Source organism: Pleuronectes platessa, chromosome 20, assembly GCF_947347685.1.
Source record: "Pleuronectes platessa chromosome 20, fPlePla1.1, whole genome shotgun sequence".
Classification (NCBI taxonomy): Eukaryota; Metazoa; Chordata; class Actinopteri; order Pleuronectiformes; family Pleuronectidae; genus Pleuronectes; species Pleuronectes platessa.
The window spans coordinates 11,213,678-11,231,028 of record NC_070645.1 but is presented as its reverse complement, the minus strand read 5'-3'; the positions used below and the strand labels follow the sequence as shown (position 1 = coordinate 11,231,028).

The following is a 17,351-nucleotide window of genomic DNA, read 5'->3' as shown; positions in this document are numbered from 1 at the left end:
TGGCTGCCTCTGATCTGCAATGCTCGGAGGGAAAATACAGTTTTCCTCTCATTCTCTGAATCTCTGTCTTCCCCACACCAGCACAGCTGCAGTCGCTATTCTGCGAAATGAAAAGCATTTGTCGACCGAAGAAACGCTCGTAACAGTTCCAGGTCTCACGCTCCGGAGCGGAGAGCAGCCGACTCGCCTCCGGGATGAGTGGCTCATGCAGGAAGTGAAAGCTTTTCGATAGTCACCACATTATTTGCCTCTCGTGTGCGTTTGGTCACATCTGAGTTCATCTCTGGTGTGAGGTCATGACACCATTTTTAGACCCAAAGTGTCACTTCAGGAACTCCTCCAAAATAAACTCTGCAACCGCTTCTGCAGAGATGCTGTATAGTTGTGTTTCCAGTGTGTGAAGGGTCATGTCACACTCACACAATAACCTGCCACATACACACACTCATTCATTCATTTAGAAAGAGATCAGTGCAAAGAGCCGGTGGTGGGGGGGGTGGGGGGGGTGAACTTATTTCTTTCTTTACATGTGGCAACGTGGTGGGAGGAGCTCCCTCCCTTGCCCCAGTCACTCACTCAGCTTTTACAAGCTGTTGCATGCATCCTCTGCTCCACAGCGCGTGGGTGAAAGCAGAAGGAAGATGAGAGGAGAGGAGAGAGGAGGGGAACTGGAACTGCAGCCTGACCGGGAATGAAGGCGCAAGAATGCCCCATGAGACGCTGCGGAGGCTCCGCCACATTTATGCGCGCAAGAAGAAGTGATTTACTGAGTTGAATCCCGAAGAGAAGAATCGGATCTCGGTCTTGAGAGAGATCGTCGTCTTGGCTGAGAAAAGAAGGAACAGTTTGTCTGAGAAGGAAGAGGAGTCTTCATCCTGCAGCAGAGATGAGACTGAACTTTTCTACGAGTTGGATATTCCAAGGCTGGATAACGTGTGCGCTCGTCGCCTTTTACGCACAGGTAAAAACACCACTTCTGTGACCTCTATGTCCTTTATAACAGCAGTAGGGAGTGTATTTATGAATAAAAAACAGTGGATAGATGTTTCGTCTCCTATAACCTACTTCTTGGGGGCTGTCAAAAGTTTGTACATGAGTGGCTGTGCCTCGAAAAAAGTGGGAATCGCGATGGAGTAGATGGAAAAGGAGAAATGTAACGGTGCCAACACCTGAGATGTTATTGCGCGGATTGAGGGGAAGAGAGGTGATGGTTGAGTTTTGACTGGAAACAGTTGTGTTTGGGTCGAGTCCACCTCCCCCTGCATGCGCGGTCTGACCGCATAAACGCCGCTGGCAGCAGGATGTTCTTCTCCCTCCACCAAACATTCTCTGCCGGTCCGGTCCGGTCCGGAGGGGAAGGGGGGGGGGGGGGGGGGGGGGGGCGGCGCTGGCCAAGTGGCGCATCAGGACCCAGGCAGCAGGAAAGGGCCTGCACGGATCCAGTAAAGTTGCGCCTGGTTTTATTCCCAACAAGTTACGACTGGAAGATGGTGGCAGTTGCGCACAATACAACGTTGTGATGATGACAGTGCCATTCTCCAATGGCATGGATACAAACCAAACCATTGAAGTAACAACAATGCGTAATGTCTCTCACAGGATGATCCAAGGCCACAGTTTGATTTTAGTGGTGAGGGAAAAGAGTGAATGGCCAATGACATGCTGTCCATGTTGTTGTGCAGTCCAAGCAGCTCTAACTCCATCCAGGTGGAGCAGTTTATAAGATGTGGTTGGGGCGGTGGGACTGCTGGGCACCAGTCATCCATCACAGGCTGCTTGTGTGCGCGTTACCGTAAACCAGCAGCACTGGAACAGACGCTCCTTCTTCTCTCTTTCTCTCCTTCTGCTTTACCGAGATGTGTTGCAAGAGATGTGAGGATCCAGAGAGGTGATGGCACGGAAGCAAGGAGTCCCAGTTTTTTGTTTTTCAAGCATTGAGGCAAATAGAGAGAGCGAACGCAGATTTGATGCATGGAAAATGAGTCAGTGTGCACAGAGGAAGCGAGGAAATCCATCCTACGTTTTAAGGTGACACTGCAAACCATTGGCTCTGGTATGTTCTCACCGTGGTCTTGCCATCACTGACTCACTGTGTCCTCCAATAAAATCCCCCTTCGCTTCTTGGTTTTCAACCACTTGGTCCAGAAGTGGTTCGAATTCATTTCCAACCGTCTGTGTGATTGAGCAACACGGGATTAGTTCAAGATGTTCTGGGCTAAAAAAAAGTCAGTAGTTGTGTATTTTATTTAATAGTCTGTTTCCCCAGGCGTCGTGTGTTTGTCCACCTTTCTGTCATCCACCCGTCAAGAAACTCTCTCTGAGTCTCGTCTCCTTTTCCTTCATTTGACATTCAACCAAAAACGTTGAGCTTGTTCTCCAATCTGTCCATCCATCCATCCATCCATCCGTCCATCCATCCGTCCATCCATCTCTCCAGTAATGTCTGTCGTGGCTTGAGCAATAACACCACATAGCCTCAGGCCTGCAGATCCAAACTTGAATTCACTTTTTGAGACAACAGACATTCAACTGCATAAAGCCTTGTAATAACAACAGAGCTTTGTGTGGAAAGAGGGGGGGGTGGTATTGGTCTTCAGGCCTCAGTGTGTCTCTAACACAGCCCGATTAAACTCTGTCAAGTTCCTTAAACCAATTAGTGCAGATTAAAGTCGCCCTTGGACGTGTCCCATGGTGGTTATAAGTCATCCTTCTCATCTTCAAGCTTGTTCTTTTTGTGTCAAAGCTGCTGCAATTATAAGGTAAGCCAGAGCCTTTGAGAAAACTTTACTTAATAGTCTCTTACATGGTGCTGGATAACCATTGGAAGACGGTCAGTGTATGCCAACGAGACAATACAAAGCGTTAAAACTGTATTATTATCATCATTTTTATTATTTGAGGATAAATCCATGAAGGTCCTTCAGTGCCACATATGGTTTTAAAAGTATGGAAAGTATTTATTATAGAGTATGAGACTTTCAAAACTTGTAAAAGTCCTTATTTGTGCAGGTGAAACTTCAAAGGGGTTAGTCTTTTTTATGGCAGTTTAAAAGAGTGAACCCCAGGTGTAAACACAATACAAACATGCAGGCATTGTGCAACATGCTCTTTTTTTTTACAACAACAACCTTATCACAGAGCGCTGAAACGCACACTCTGCTTCTTTAGGCCCGTTGCCAGCGGCTGCCGTGGCCGTTATGCAAATCCTCCCCTACTCTGACGGCAATAAGGAATGTGTTGTGTGTCACACTCCTGATCCCAGAACATGCTGGAGGATTTTTAAAAGATAAGTCAAAAAAAAAGGCTGGAGTACTGGAACCCCACCCACCCCCATTTCTTTTTTGAACAAGCTGTTGAACACACACATTCATATATTACTGTATTTTTGACAGCCTTAAAAGTTGAGGTTGCGTGTTCTATCTTTGCCGGTATGATGACCTATAATCATATAGGGTGGATCAGCTCTTTTCCTGTGACATTTACTGTATATTTAGTTTGTCAAAACATAACGGCCTCACAGGACCGACAGCCAATGTTTAGATGTGGCCAACGCCAAAACACACTTCCCAGAATTCTTTATGTGTGTGTGTGTGATCTGTCTATCTATCTATCTCTCTCTCTGTCTGTCGGTCTGTTTGTTTGACTCTATCTATCTATCCATCCATCCACCGATCCATCCATCCATCCATCCACCGATCCACCCATCCATTGTCATGGGAACCGTTCCTCCTCCTCTGTCACTTCTGTTTGCTGCAGCACATGGTCCTCGTTAGTGCTGTGGTTCCGAGCGCCGTGCGTCATTATTCCTCTGCAGAGATTCTGAAACAAAGACTGGCTGATGTGCGAGCGACCGAGTGGAGGTAATTAAAAGCTTGCCAGCGTTCATGCTGCTCTGTTTTTGCCCGAGGCAAAAGACATTGGGCCTAAACAGAATTTACTGTGGAGGTGTGAGAACGAAAGGGAGAGAGGAGGGGAGGCTGATACTCAAAATTAGATCTGGAGCTGAGTATTCCTTAAATTGTCTGTTTATTTTAGGATTTGATTCATTGTGACAGCCAGTTTAAACCAAAGGAACCTGAACATATCAGCAAAAGGAAAGTTAGTTCTAAAGATAAATTATTACCTAATTGATTTCGCCAGTGCACAGCGATGCATGAATATGATATCCAAAGCAACATTGAATGCTGTATTTATTCAACTGTGTATTTGGAGCCAGTTTCTGTGCAGTATTGATCAGGGGAAGGAGCTGCAGTAGTGTGGTACGGTTGATACATGCTATCGACCAATCGTGAGTCAGTTTCAGCTGTCAATCATGAGTTATTTGTTTTTATAGCATCAAATAACTTACCGACATCAGTGTGATGAGAACTACCTAGAATGAAAGAAATCGTCTCTGGGGGAAAAAAGGGTTTTAAATCGTACTCTGACTGTTTGGTTTGTTCCACATCCTGTTCACTAACGTGGAGGAGGCGGGGCATATTACCTATACTGCCGCCAGCCACCAGGTGGCAATCTAGATGCTTTGGCTTCACTTTTTGGGCGCAGTTACATCGTGTTTTTTCTTTAAAAACAGTCAATAATTTGTGTCTTTATGAAGCTGCTGAAAGTTGCAGACACACAAATACACCAAGGGAGAGAAAAGTGAGAGTCGGAGACCATTTCAAATGTGTTTCCTCTGAATGTTGCTGCAGCTCCAACTGGACAAATTACTGTTAGACTGAAACGGCCTGTAATTTCATGGGAAAGACAAACATTGAGATGTGCTGAATGTGAAAAATTAAAAGAGTAAGGTCTGAGGACAGAGTCTATATGTTGTGTTTTTCTACATTTTATATAGACGCTGTGGCTTTGGCATCGTTTCTGTCATAACAGTCAGATTCTCTAATTCAGCATTGTGGTGAGGGTGGCTGCAGGGTGGGTGTGTGCACTGTAAGTGTGTGTGTGTGTGTGTGTGTGTGTGTGTGTGTGGGTGTGGACGAGCCTTGGCTTACCTTTGTGGCCTCTTTTTACTAGAGCTCCCAGATGTTTCCCTCTCTGGTGCCCCATGCTAAACTACAGATTGCACTGTTGAATCACAGCAGGAAACGCTATTTATAGCATTATTCTAAGTTATAACAGGAGAACGAGCTTTTGGGAATCAACTCATCACTTTAGTGTTAGAGCAGTCAGCTGTTATTTGCATTATTTATGCAATGGATAAGTTGACTAACAGGGGACTCAAACACATGGTAATTATATTCGAATAGCTCACTGATGTACAATAGGAGAACATCTGGAGTCCAGTGTGTTCTAATCTGAAGGCAGTTTGAGTTGATTGCATTTAATTCCAGTTGGTCTCTCAGTGGGTAATTGGGTAGTAAAGGGGGGGGTTTGGTTTGCCGGTTTGGAGGCTGTGCTCCGCTGTGGTCAGGTGCTTCTGAGGTGGCGGAAAGAATTCCTGGGCATGTCGTGGAAAACAACCATCCTCTTCCTCTCATTACTCACCGCCGTCTCAAAATACCTCCTGTGGATTTGAAAGACGGAGAAAGGACGGAGGAAGATGGCCTCCGAAGCGTGGCAGACATCAAGGGACGTCTGTGAAGCACTGACGGAAAAATTATGTTTTTGATCGAGCGGTATAAAAAGCTAAACTTACACAAAATAACACATCAGTTAATGTCTTGATGTTCTTTTTTAGGATGTGGTATCCAGAACGTTACCTTGTGATGAGACTCATTACGTAAGAGGCACCAGATGCTGCAAGAAGTGTGGGCCAGGTAAACACACACACACACACACACACACACACACACACACACACACACACACACACACACACACACACACACACACACACACACACACACACACACACACACACACACACACACACACACACAAACGCATGCATAACCCTAATCTAAACACCTCCTCTTAATTCTCACCTGAACATCTAACAGCCCTCTGAAGCTTTGTTGTCTGGCCAAATTGTCCTCACTATGATACAAAGACATATAAGTGCACACACACACACACACACACACACACACACACACACACACACACACACACACACATAGACCTCTTATCTTCCTGCTCTGACTCTTGTGTCTCACTTTTTGTCCCCACCAGGCTTCCGTATGCTCGCTGCCTGCACTGACTCTCACCCGACTAAATGTATCAAGTGCAATCGCGGTGAATACCAACCCGGCTGGACCGAAGAGGGCCGCTGTCTCCAGCAGAAGTTCTGTGACCCGAGTCAGTACCAACATCTTGAATAAGGACGAAATCCTGCCTTAAAGGTTCAGTGTGTAGAGTTTAGGGACATCTAGTGGTGAAGTTGCATGGTGCGGCTGAATACCCCTCACCTCACCCTCCCCTCCCTAAAATGACAGAGAACCAGTGGAAGCCTTCAGTCGTCCTGAAAACTCACAAGTTGTCTAGTTTGTCCAGTCTGGGCTAATGTAAAAACATGGCAGCCTCTGTAGAGAGGACCCCCTCCCTCCACCGCCACCGCCGCCGCCCCCTCCCACCCACCTCCCTGGTTGGTACAGAGATGGAAGCCGGTCTGTCTAATTAGCTGTATGGTTTTCTGCCAATAGATCCCTTTAATCTAAACCTCACACACTGAACCTTTAATAATAAGGTGTTTGAAACTAGGATTGATGTTTCCTCATAATTAGAATACACCAGAGAACCAAAAACCCAACAACTTTGAATGTATCAAGTTTTTCAAACCTTAAGCTATGGCCGATATACTCGAAACAAAATGTAGGATTAAAGGTTTGCCTATTTATCGTCATGCTATTGGGACCATCACAAAAACAAAGTCCTGGTGATGTCATGGTATAAAAATACTCCCCCTTTGACTCCCCCCCTTGCAGTTAAGGGTTTCATGGAGAGGCCTGAGAACCCTGTGGCAGAGGAGCCGTGCCGCTGCCTCCCCCACCTCCAGTGCTACCCCATCAACTGTGAGTTCTGTGAGAGGATTCCCACCTGCAGTGCCGGATATGGCCTAGAGGAGGATCCCGGTGAGTCTCAAACATCACATCCGACATCTACGGAGGGATCGTGAACAGGAGACGTGATGCATCTAACGAAATATATGCTGCTCCTTACAGAGTCCACGAACGGAAGGAAGGTCTGTGTGGCGTGTAAGAAAGGCTTCTTCTCTGCTGACAACAACGGAGAACAATGCAAACAATGGACTAAGTAAGTGTGGACGCTTGCACCCACACATAACAACACACACAGTTGCAGTAAATCCAAAGCAATCAGGCTCCGGCCCAACCCTTTTACACTCAGCACTGACTTTGCATTGACTTCCATTCATTGGGTACAGCCTAATCAAAAGTGTATCCCTAACTTTGACCAGGACTAATTCAGGATTGACCCCAAAACTTAACTTAACCACAAATCACATCTTATCACTAACGAGTAGACAGGGTTAAAGAAGAGCCCAGAAATTCAATTTTGGTCCTAATGAGGTTTACGAGTTCTGCAAATATCCCAATAATAGTTAATATGCATATAGTACATATGCACGCACACAAACAGTGTTTAGGCTGAGATCTTTTTGTAGGGAAAATGCAACCTGGTAGATCTCCTCGCCACAAGCCAGCGCCTCCACTGCAGGCCTGAACTGTGATGATGATGATGATGGACTGAGAGAAGGAAAATCTCCCTTTTTTCCATCTCTCGCTCTCTTTCTGTTTCCTCATCACAGAGCTGTCCAGTGGTGGAGGCTGTTAGGCTGATGCTACCCTGTAATGAACAAAATAACACATGTCGTCTTTGTCTTATTTCCCTCTTCTCTTTCAGCTGTAAGGCCGAGGGACGGGCCGAGACACATCCAGGCAGTGCTCAGGCCGATGCAGCATGTGGACCCCATGTGTCTGGTGAGACACGCTCAGTGGACACAGTCATACAGAGACCAGTCAATGCATGTTTAACATCTACTCAGGAGGAGATAAATTACTAAGCACCTAAACCTCAGGGATTTACGATATATGTTTTACTCATGACGGACAGTAGCTTTCACATATATAATACCCTATACAAAGTAATTTCCCCCCCTGGAGGTTTCACACTGCTTTTATACATGAAATAATGGTCAATATAATTTGGCTTTTTTGACAAGAATTTGCAAAAAAAGCTTCACTCATGTCAAAGTGAAAACTGATTTTTACAAACTAATGTAAATTAATTAAAAATATAAAGTGTAAAATAAGTGTTTGCATAAATATTCACCCCCTTTAAAGTGACTGACCTTATTCAATTTTGTTCTCCTCTTTATGAGAGTTAGGTGTTTTACTTTGTTGTAACAGATAAAAATAGCAATAAAAGGTCAACAGTTTTCTTTATTGTCGTTCTATATTTCATAAATGCAACAACTATATTTAAACTTTATAAGCTGTGTTATCAAATAAGTTTTCCGGCTCCAGACACATTTTTGATTTGGGGGAAGAGGGGGCAAAAGGGCTCTTTTGATAGAAAAGGTTGCCGACCCCCTGGTTGATGCCACAATTAGTGAAATGGAGACTGTGGGAGACTCCGAGGTCAATTGAAGGAAGGTTCTTTGGTCTGACAAAAATGTAGCTTTTTGGCCATCAGACTAGACTCTTTGTTTGGCGAGCACCAAACACTGCAGATCACCACAAACACACCATCTCTACCGTGAAGCGTGGTGCTGGCAGCATCCTGCTCTGCGGATGCTTCTCAGCAGCAGGCCCTGGAAGGCTTGTAAAGGTAGAGGGGAACATGGATGCAGAACAATTTTGCCAAATCCGGGAGGAAAATCTGACTCAGTCTGCAAGAGAACTACGACTTAGGAGAAGATTTACTTTCCAGCAAGAGAACGACCCCAAGCATACAGCAAAAGCTTCACAGAAATCGGTCAAGACAACAAGGTGAATGTTCTGGAGTGGCCAAGTCAAAGCCCAGATCTAAAAAAGAATTGCACTGTCAATTGTGCCAGCCTGATGGAGACATATCCACACAGACTCAGTGCTGCGATTGAAGCCAAAGGTGCATCTACCAAATACTGACCCGGTGGGGGTGAATATCTATGCAATCATTTACTTTACCTTATATATTTTTAATTAATTGACATTATTTTGTAAAAATCTGTTTTCCCTTTGATATTAAAGAGTTTTTTGTGTGCAAATTCTTGTCAAAAAAGCCAAATTATATTGACCATGATTCCATGTATAAAAGCAACAAAAGGGTGAAACATCAAAGGGGGGTTGAATACTTTTTATTGCTATTGTAAAACATGATCTGTGAACTCGTCTCTCTTGCAGGTGCCACGCCCTCCTGGGTCATAGTTTCAGTTCTGTCAGTCATCACCGTTCTGTGTCTCCTCATCCTGCTGCTCTTCTGCTACAAGGACAAACTGAAGCTACTCTCTGGTAAGCTACAGCCCTGTCAGTTGATCTTATATTCAAAACATTGAAGTACATAGAGAAATAGATCTGACTTGCTGTTTGAACTAGTTCTCAGTTTATAGTCCCGATGTTCAACAACCTGTTTGCACAAAGTTTTTACTGAAAATTACCACAGCAGCTTAAGTACGTGAGAACGCAAATGTCTGAGTCGGTTGCTGTGGACTTTTAGAGCGAGTGGGTGTTTATGACATTTCTAACACACAAGAGATGCAAAACAGGAAGAATGGAAATATGAGAGGAGCCATACACGTAGAAGACAACGAGATACGAAATGTGATGTAAACAAAATCACATAATTTGTCATGATTCATCCTCTGTATTTTAACGTAGAGTGTGTTGTTTCTTTGTCCAGTCAATCTGCGATCCTGTGTTCAGAATCTGAAGAGTACCAGGATACAGCAGGTAAAGTGGAATCACTGTTGAAAATACTCCCAAATCCACTGCAGTGCATGTTAGATAGTTATTGTTATACATGGCTCAATGAGGCACACATACAGCCAAAGTCTCTTTAATTGTGTGCATAACACTTTTTTAAATCATATTCCAGACAATGCACATATAATGGTTCTTCTCACTGCTTATCTCCCTGCTTCTTTGGTTCTAGGATACCTTGGACCCTCTTTACCAAAGTGGGGGTCCTAAGTGTTCACCGTGTGAGATCACCAAACTCATCTACCAAGCTCCACACAACCCAACAGACGAGCCCCTCTGCACATTCCCCACCTCCGCTCCCGACGTCAAGGTCTCGCTGCCCTTCACCGGGGAACTGACCGAGAGCGTAGCGACCAACGGGAAGACGGGGACGGAGGAGCATAGCGAAGGGTCTGGAGAGCCGGAGGAGGTGTCAGAGGAGGAGGAGGTCCCCAGCGTGCCCCCTCTCTTGGCGGGTTCCTGCGTGTGCCTCATCCCTGTTCGCGAGCCCCTGGAGGTCGGGGAGAACGAGGACTGCAGCCAGGCCGTCTGCCCCGGGACTCCGGGAACCTGCTCGTGTGGAGGGCTGGATGGAGAGAGGGATGGAGATGAGAGTGGGAAAGGAGAGAGGAGTGGGAGTGGGAGCAACGGGAATCAAGAAAAGATGGTTTTGCGCAAGAGTGAAACGGGTGCTGCGTCCCTCGTGTCTCCCTCTGCTCCACTCCTCCACGGCTCCTCTGCCGTCCCTCCATCCAGCCCACGTCCTGAACTCTGCCTGCCTCTGTCCCAGGCTCTGGGGTCGCCAGAGTTCAAACCCAACACGACCGACTGGTCACCGCTGAAACAGGAGGAGTTATACAGACTGGCGAGCACAGACACCACCTCAGCAGACAAAAGCACAACCTCTGCGATGACCTCAGTCGGTCCCCTGATGACGTCCTCGTCTGCTAGAGATCTGTACCTGGACAGCCCCCCCGAGGCCTCAGGCCCAGAGCGAGGCCAGGGTCTTACCTGGGAGAATAACAGTGGTAACAAGCTCTCGTGTGGGGAGTCAGAACTGCAGTGCTCCCCTGAGAGCCTCCACAGTCAGCTGGCGGAACCAACGCTTACCTCAGGTGGGTACACATTTCAAAGGTCAAGATCTGACACTGGCAGAACAAAATAAATATATAAGGAAATATTATGAAGTCTGACAATAATTTCAACCTGAGTACTTGAACATATCACATCAGTTTTACAACCAGGATGGCTTTTTCTAAAATTCTCTAACTAGCACCATTTTTTACTTCAAGCTAGTCTATCAGATTATGTTCTTCTGTTGTGTTCTTAATATTCTGCTTTAACAATGTTTGATGTTTTAACATATTGTTCTGTTCTAATATGTTCTACTTCATGGAAAGAACCTTGGGCGTCATCTTATACCATAAATATAAATAAATAAACGAATAAAATATTATTATTAGAAAGAAAAACTAAATATATATATACCAAATCAACATTATGACCTATGAAGAAATGTAAGTAAAAGCCTGGACAATTTTTCAAGAAAGTCCAAATTTTTTTTCTTTTGCCTAACTATCTAATTATTTTTAATTTTATTCTAATTTACTCTTATATTCCTTAAGTTTTGCTTTTACCTTTGTGTCTCACAATTTTGAGTTAATAAAATTCTCTGAGTTGGTCAATTATCACATCATCAGTATTTTCACTTTATAATATACAAAACATAATTTTAATAACCCATGAACTTTGATATTTATTTAATAATGACATTAAATAGGTTCACATTAATATATGTATCCATATATATTTTTTCATATATACATAAATACACACATACCTTTACACTTAGATTCCCTTAAATGTGATATGATCTATATTATATTATTATAATAAAATGTTATAGCCTCTCAAAGTCATCTGAATGCACAGGGGCTGTGTCCTCTGGGGAGAAAGGCTCATGTCAAAGACTGTGAGAGCATGGTTGTGTTTCCCAGGTGGGTCCTGTGCTCTCTGTGTTTGTGGAGGCAGTCACCACTGTGCTGCCACAGGGTCGAACCCATACATGATTTCATACACTGCATTACAGCGCTCCCTCTCCACAAAGTAGGTGGGGCCAGCCACCAAGAATAACACAATGAAATTTGTGTTGGTTTAAATGGAAAGTTTTACTGTCACACACTTGAACTTTGTATTGTTCTTTCAAAGGGCTCTGCACACACACAGACACACACAGACACACACGCACACACACGCACGCACGCCGCCGAAGCGGAAAAAAAAATCTCCGGGAAGCATATTTGTGTATTTGTGCCTCGGCCACTGGGTGGTTATGGTTACTTACAAAAGCAGTATAATCAGAACAGTCTGATCAGGACAGTGGTTAGCTCAAGCTGGGGTACCATTAGGTGCTCAACACAACTTATAACAGAGGATTGGTTTCAGCAGGGGGATAAGGTGTGTGTGTGTGTGTGTGTGTTCGTGTGTGTTCGTGTGTGTGTGTATGTGTTTTTTTAAAGAAATATGCCTTATTGACGCCAGTATTGATAGTTGAACTTTAAATTCCAGGAGACCACAAAGGAAGCAGGAATAAGTGTGTGTGTGTGTGTGTGTGTGTGTGTGTGTGTGTGTGTGTGTGTGTGTGTGTGTGTGTGTGTGTGTGTGTGTGTGTGTGTGTGTGTGTGTGTGTGTGTGTGTGTGTGTGTGTGTGTGTGTGTGTGTGTGTGTGTGTTTGTGTGTGTGTGTGTGTGTGTGTGTGTGTGTGTGTTTGGTGAGCCAGCGAGCCACCAGAACCACACTCCAACATTCTGTGTAAAGTGTGTATGTGTGTGAATGAGCATCAGCGTGAACTGTGCCATCGACACTGCTCCTGTCTACCCAGAGTTCCATGGGGTTGCGCAAAAAGTGACCACAGCTTTAATTGAAGCAAGATGTGTAGCAGTTTGAGTAATACTTTTTATAACCCTGCCCACCCAACAAAAACACACATACACACAACACACACACTCTCTCTCACAGAGAAACTTGTGAAGACTATTTTAGACTGACTAATGACACGTTTTGAACTCCGTTTCCCATCATGCAGTAATGGCAGCTGATTAAAAGACTTCCCGCTAGTACTATTTTAAGGTGAAGCGAGGGTCGGAGGTTTCACACAAGTCTCACACATCGAAGCTGTCCATTACACCACGTGAACCTCATCTGTCGGCCACTCAGAGGCTCCACCAGAGCTGGTTAGGACGTTCAACACTTTTTGTTTCAAGGGCTCCTCAGCCGAGCTAATGACCCAGATTCAAACTGGCAGCTCACCAGGTAAAGTAAGCAAGAACTTTGAGGGATAACTGTGCATGAGTGTGGTTCTCCCACCGATTAAACAGGCTGAGGGTTCTATAGAGTTCAAATTGACCCCCGTCTGATTTGTATTGCTAGAATTGTTGGGCATCCAACAAAAAAGAAAGAAAGTCAGCTTGGTATTAAGGGAGGATAAACAGAAGAAGCCAAGCAGATTCCACAGAGCTTTGTTTTCAAAGTTGTGGTGAGATGTCATAGTTTTGAGCTGGACCTCTCAGACTGGTATTCCGGGAAAAGGGCTCTCAGATGGAGGAACACAGAGACACACTCGCGGGGAGTGTGTCTGATTGTGTGTTTGTCTGTCTGTGCAACTTTGTGCGTTTGCTGTGTGTGCTTTTCTCTGTGTGTGTATGTAAGTGTAAGTGTAAAAATGTTTGCCTTGCTCAGATTTACTGATATTGTTTGTGTGTTTGTGTGTCTCTGCACGTGTGTGCGCTTTTCTCTGTGTGTGTGTAAAAATGTTTGCTAGAGTCTGTTTGTTTGGATTTAGTTGGAGCGTGTGTGTGTGTGTGTGTGTGTGTGTGTGTTTGCGTGTGCGTGCTGCAAGTGTGAATAAATGAAATATGAGCTGTGAGTCACGGAGGGTCGGCTTGTCTTGTCGGCTGGGAAGTCAGACTGGCGGCTGGATAAAATAGGAACCAGAGGCTTAATGTGTTGAGCGGTGGCTTGTAAAACCAAATAGAAGCAGCTGATCACATAATTAACCTGATTGGCTCAAATTCACGTGCGAACAGTACACGGGGTCAGTGCAAATGATTTTGAGAAACTCGTTATTGGAGGAAGTAAAGGTTGGAAAGAGTTGAGCAGCACTTCTTTTTTTTTTTAAGCGTATTCTGCCATGTCTGTAAAACCCTAAACCAAGTGGATGTGTTTTGAGAGCCCTTGAGTTTCTCACGCTAAAAGAATTCTGGACACTCTGACACAAATATGGCAGAAAAGGGATGTGATATGGCAATCCGTGCAGCCGCGGCCTCTCTGTGGTCGTCGTGCGCGGTCATCACGCCCACTGACCATTTGTCATCCGTGGTTTAGTCCCGTCTTCACATACGTATGCATAGGAGAACCTCTTCCTGTGTGTGGGAGGAGAACTGGACAGCATATATATTTATATTTCTACTGATTTGTCAATAAGATGACTGTGTACGTTTTCCATACCAGAATAGGGAAGTTGGGGATGTTGAGGTCAGACACCCATTTGAGGCAAAAAACTAAAACATTACCTCTGATTACTAAATTGTCTATTTCTCACTTTTCTGGTGCCAAACTTCTCACTATCCCGTATTTTTCTCCCCCTCCACATTCCACATGTTCAGGTCAGGTGTCGGGGAACAACAACACCACCTTCATCTCCAGCGGTCAGGTGATGAACTTCAGCGGCGAGGTCATCGTCGTCTACGTCAGCCAGACGTCCGTCGGCAGCGACGGGGGGGGGGCCGGACGACGCCTTCCGAAGCCCCGTCCAGGAAGAGGCCAACGTGACGGCTCCGTATGTCCAGCGCGCCGCAAGGTCACGAGGGGACTGCTTGTCTCGCGTCACGGTGCAAGACGAGACGCTGCCGGTGCAAGAAGTGATGGCAGAGCGGCCGCCGGGGAAGTGACCCGTGGCTGTGTCAGCCCAGTCCATCATCTCAATAACTGTCAGATATACAAGTGATCTCTGATCATTCTTGTTGGTTACGTCACCTTGTGTTAGCTCCCAATGAAATGGCCAAAAACAGTTTGTCCTAGAATGTAAATAAAGATGGATGACGTGTCTCCACCTCTTTCCAGAATCCAGAAATCAAGCAAAAACATCCTGGAAGCCCTCTTGTGCATTTGGTGGCGTAGCGATCAGGTGATGGAGCCGCGTTATTGTGGTCTCGCCAATATACACACTTGACCAATCGCGAGTCGGTCTCAGCTGTCAATCATGACTTTTCTTACCCTTTTTTAATTAATTAAATCAAAATCACCAGAAAAAATGTTTGAACAAACTTTGGACTGAAACTATATTTGAGAAATATACTTGTTTAATTTGACTTTTTTTCTGGTCCATCTCCCATTGACTTACAGGGAGAAGGTTGGGTTTATGACCTATACTGCTGCCAGCCACTAGGTGGTGATTGAGCAGTTAGGCTTCACTTTTGAGGAGCTGTCATGTCGTCCATCTTCATATACACAGTGTGGTTGTCACATACCAGCTTCTCATAGCCAGGAAAACTTTAAATTACAGTGAATCCGACCAATCAGCTGAGTGACGAGGCAACTTTAAAAAAAATGTGTTATTCCTTGGAAGGTAATTAAACAGTAACTCGTCTCTCCTCAGACATTAGTCACTGAACGTAGCCTCGGGCCCCTTCTCCTCAAACATGCCTTTTTTTATTTCCAGTGGAAAGCTTCAGGCTCCTTCACATGGAAACTCCCTTCATTCCAGACATTGATGGGGAATTTTGTTGGGAATTGGATGTGGAACTAGAGTTCAGACTGGAACAATGTCATGCTTTAATGGTTGTATGGAAATCGCAGCCGGGTCTTGATACAGAGGAGTTGCTGCACTTCCCATTTCCCACCTTTAGACAGTAAAGGTTAAGGCCTGCAGCGTTTTTAACCAGTTTGAATTTGACCTTTGGGTAATTTTAGCAGTTACACAACAAAATATCCACCATGTGGAAATAACTGCCATGAAAATAATTCCGGGAAGAAAACTGAATCTAGTGGCTTCATAGAGATCTGAGAGTAGAGTCGGAATTGAGATGAGTTTACAGATTTTTCACGAGTTTTCATTCTCTGGTTTGAAGAGTCTAACAAAAGCTATTTTACAGAAAAGAGACACATCCAGTTTTGGTACGATGCTTGTTTATCCTTGACCTTTTTTTAATTCTCTCCTTATTGCACCACAGGTGCAGTTTGTGTCAAATAAAAAATGCTATGCATTTGATAAGCTATTTTATTACCGGTTTGTTTTGTTTCATTGTGTTTTAATGTGCAAGCCTTAATGAAGAAAAAACCTGTTTGTAATATTTTCTTTCAGATGATTTTTTTCAGAACAGATTGTTTACGTGATATTTCAGATTCATATGTGATCAATGTTTGTAAATATTTCCAAAGAGAAAAAGAAGCCTGATGTATCTGAGGAGTAAGACTGATCCCTTTGTGCTTCCTCTCATTTGATTTGTGGTGTGGATGTGTGAACCATGAACAGCTGGTGGAACTCACACGTCCTGAAAGGTTCACTTACAAGCCCATCACATGTCTGCAGCCTCAATAATTATGTACATATCAATCAAATCTATTGCAATGAATGACTGAAAGAATATTTTGATTGAAATAAAAATATGTTTTGCATCTAAACCTTTCCGGGACAGCTGCCATCCTGACCCTGTGGTTTCTCTCTATTCAACTTTTCTCCGATTCTGGCTCCGACGAAATCACAACGCGAGGGTCGTTTATCTCCTCGGGATGATCTATAATCTTTTTGCGAAGCGATGCTAATTACACATGTGGCGAGGCCTGTTTGTCTCCGTCCCTGTGATGACAGGCGGTCGGGCGGCCTTTCATCAGGCCTGGCGATGGCGAGCAGCTGTGAGGGGAAACTAATCTCGCCGTCAGACCAACAAGCGTCACAGAGAGACCACATGAGAGGAGCTGGCTGCACAATTAGACCTGGCTTGAGTCGACAGGAGTGTGTTTATATATATATATATATATATATATATGTGTGTGTGTGTGTGTGTGTGTGTGTGTGTGTTCACGTCTTGTCTCAGCTTATTTTATGGTTGTTTGTGAGAAACAGGAAGTTATGACTGGCTTTCACATGGTTTACATGAGATCTGGCCAGACAACACAGAACTTCACTGGAGCTTTAAATGATTTCAGCGCTCAGTGTGTGTGTGTTTACTTGTACAGATATCTTTGTGAGGACCATTTTGAGCCTACGACCTACAGAGTGAGGACATTTTGGCCGTCCCTCACTTTCTGACCCACCTCTAATGGGCTGATTGAGAGTTTAGACTTGGTTTTATGGTTAGGATAAGACATTTAGTTGGATAGTTAAGGTTAGGGTCAGGCCCTCAGGAGTATATTATTGTCCTCACTAAGACAGAAGTACAAACGTGTCTATGTGTGTGTATGTGTGTGTATGTGTGTGTCTGAGAGAAAACAGTCTCTCATTTGAAAGGAGATATG

General features: G+C 44.6%; 1 protein-coding gene across 1 annotated transcript; it reads left to right on the top strand.

Annotated features, from left to right (window-relative positions):
• The first annotated feature begins 594 nt into the window (after positions 1 to 594).
• tnfrsf11a (tumor necrosis factor receptor superfamily, member 11a, NFKB activator) lies at positions 595 to 16,517 on the top strand. Its single transcript, XM_053412848.1, is given in 11 exon segments — positions 595 to 961; positions 5,678 to 5,756; positions 6,112 to 6,237; positions 6,864 to 7,010; positions 7,101 to 7,191; positions 7,801 to 7,877; positions 9,282 to 9,389; positions 9,778 to 9,827; positions 10,030 to 10,951; positions 14,501 to 14,610; positions 14,612 to 16,517. Coding segments are annotated over 11 exon segments (1,959 nt in total). The 5' UTR covers positions 595 to 886; the 3' UTR covers positions 14,786 to 16,517.
• Positions 16,518 to 17,351: the final 834 nt, after the last annotated feature.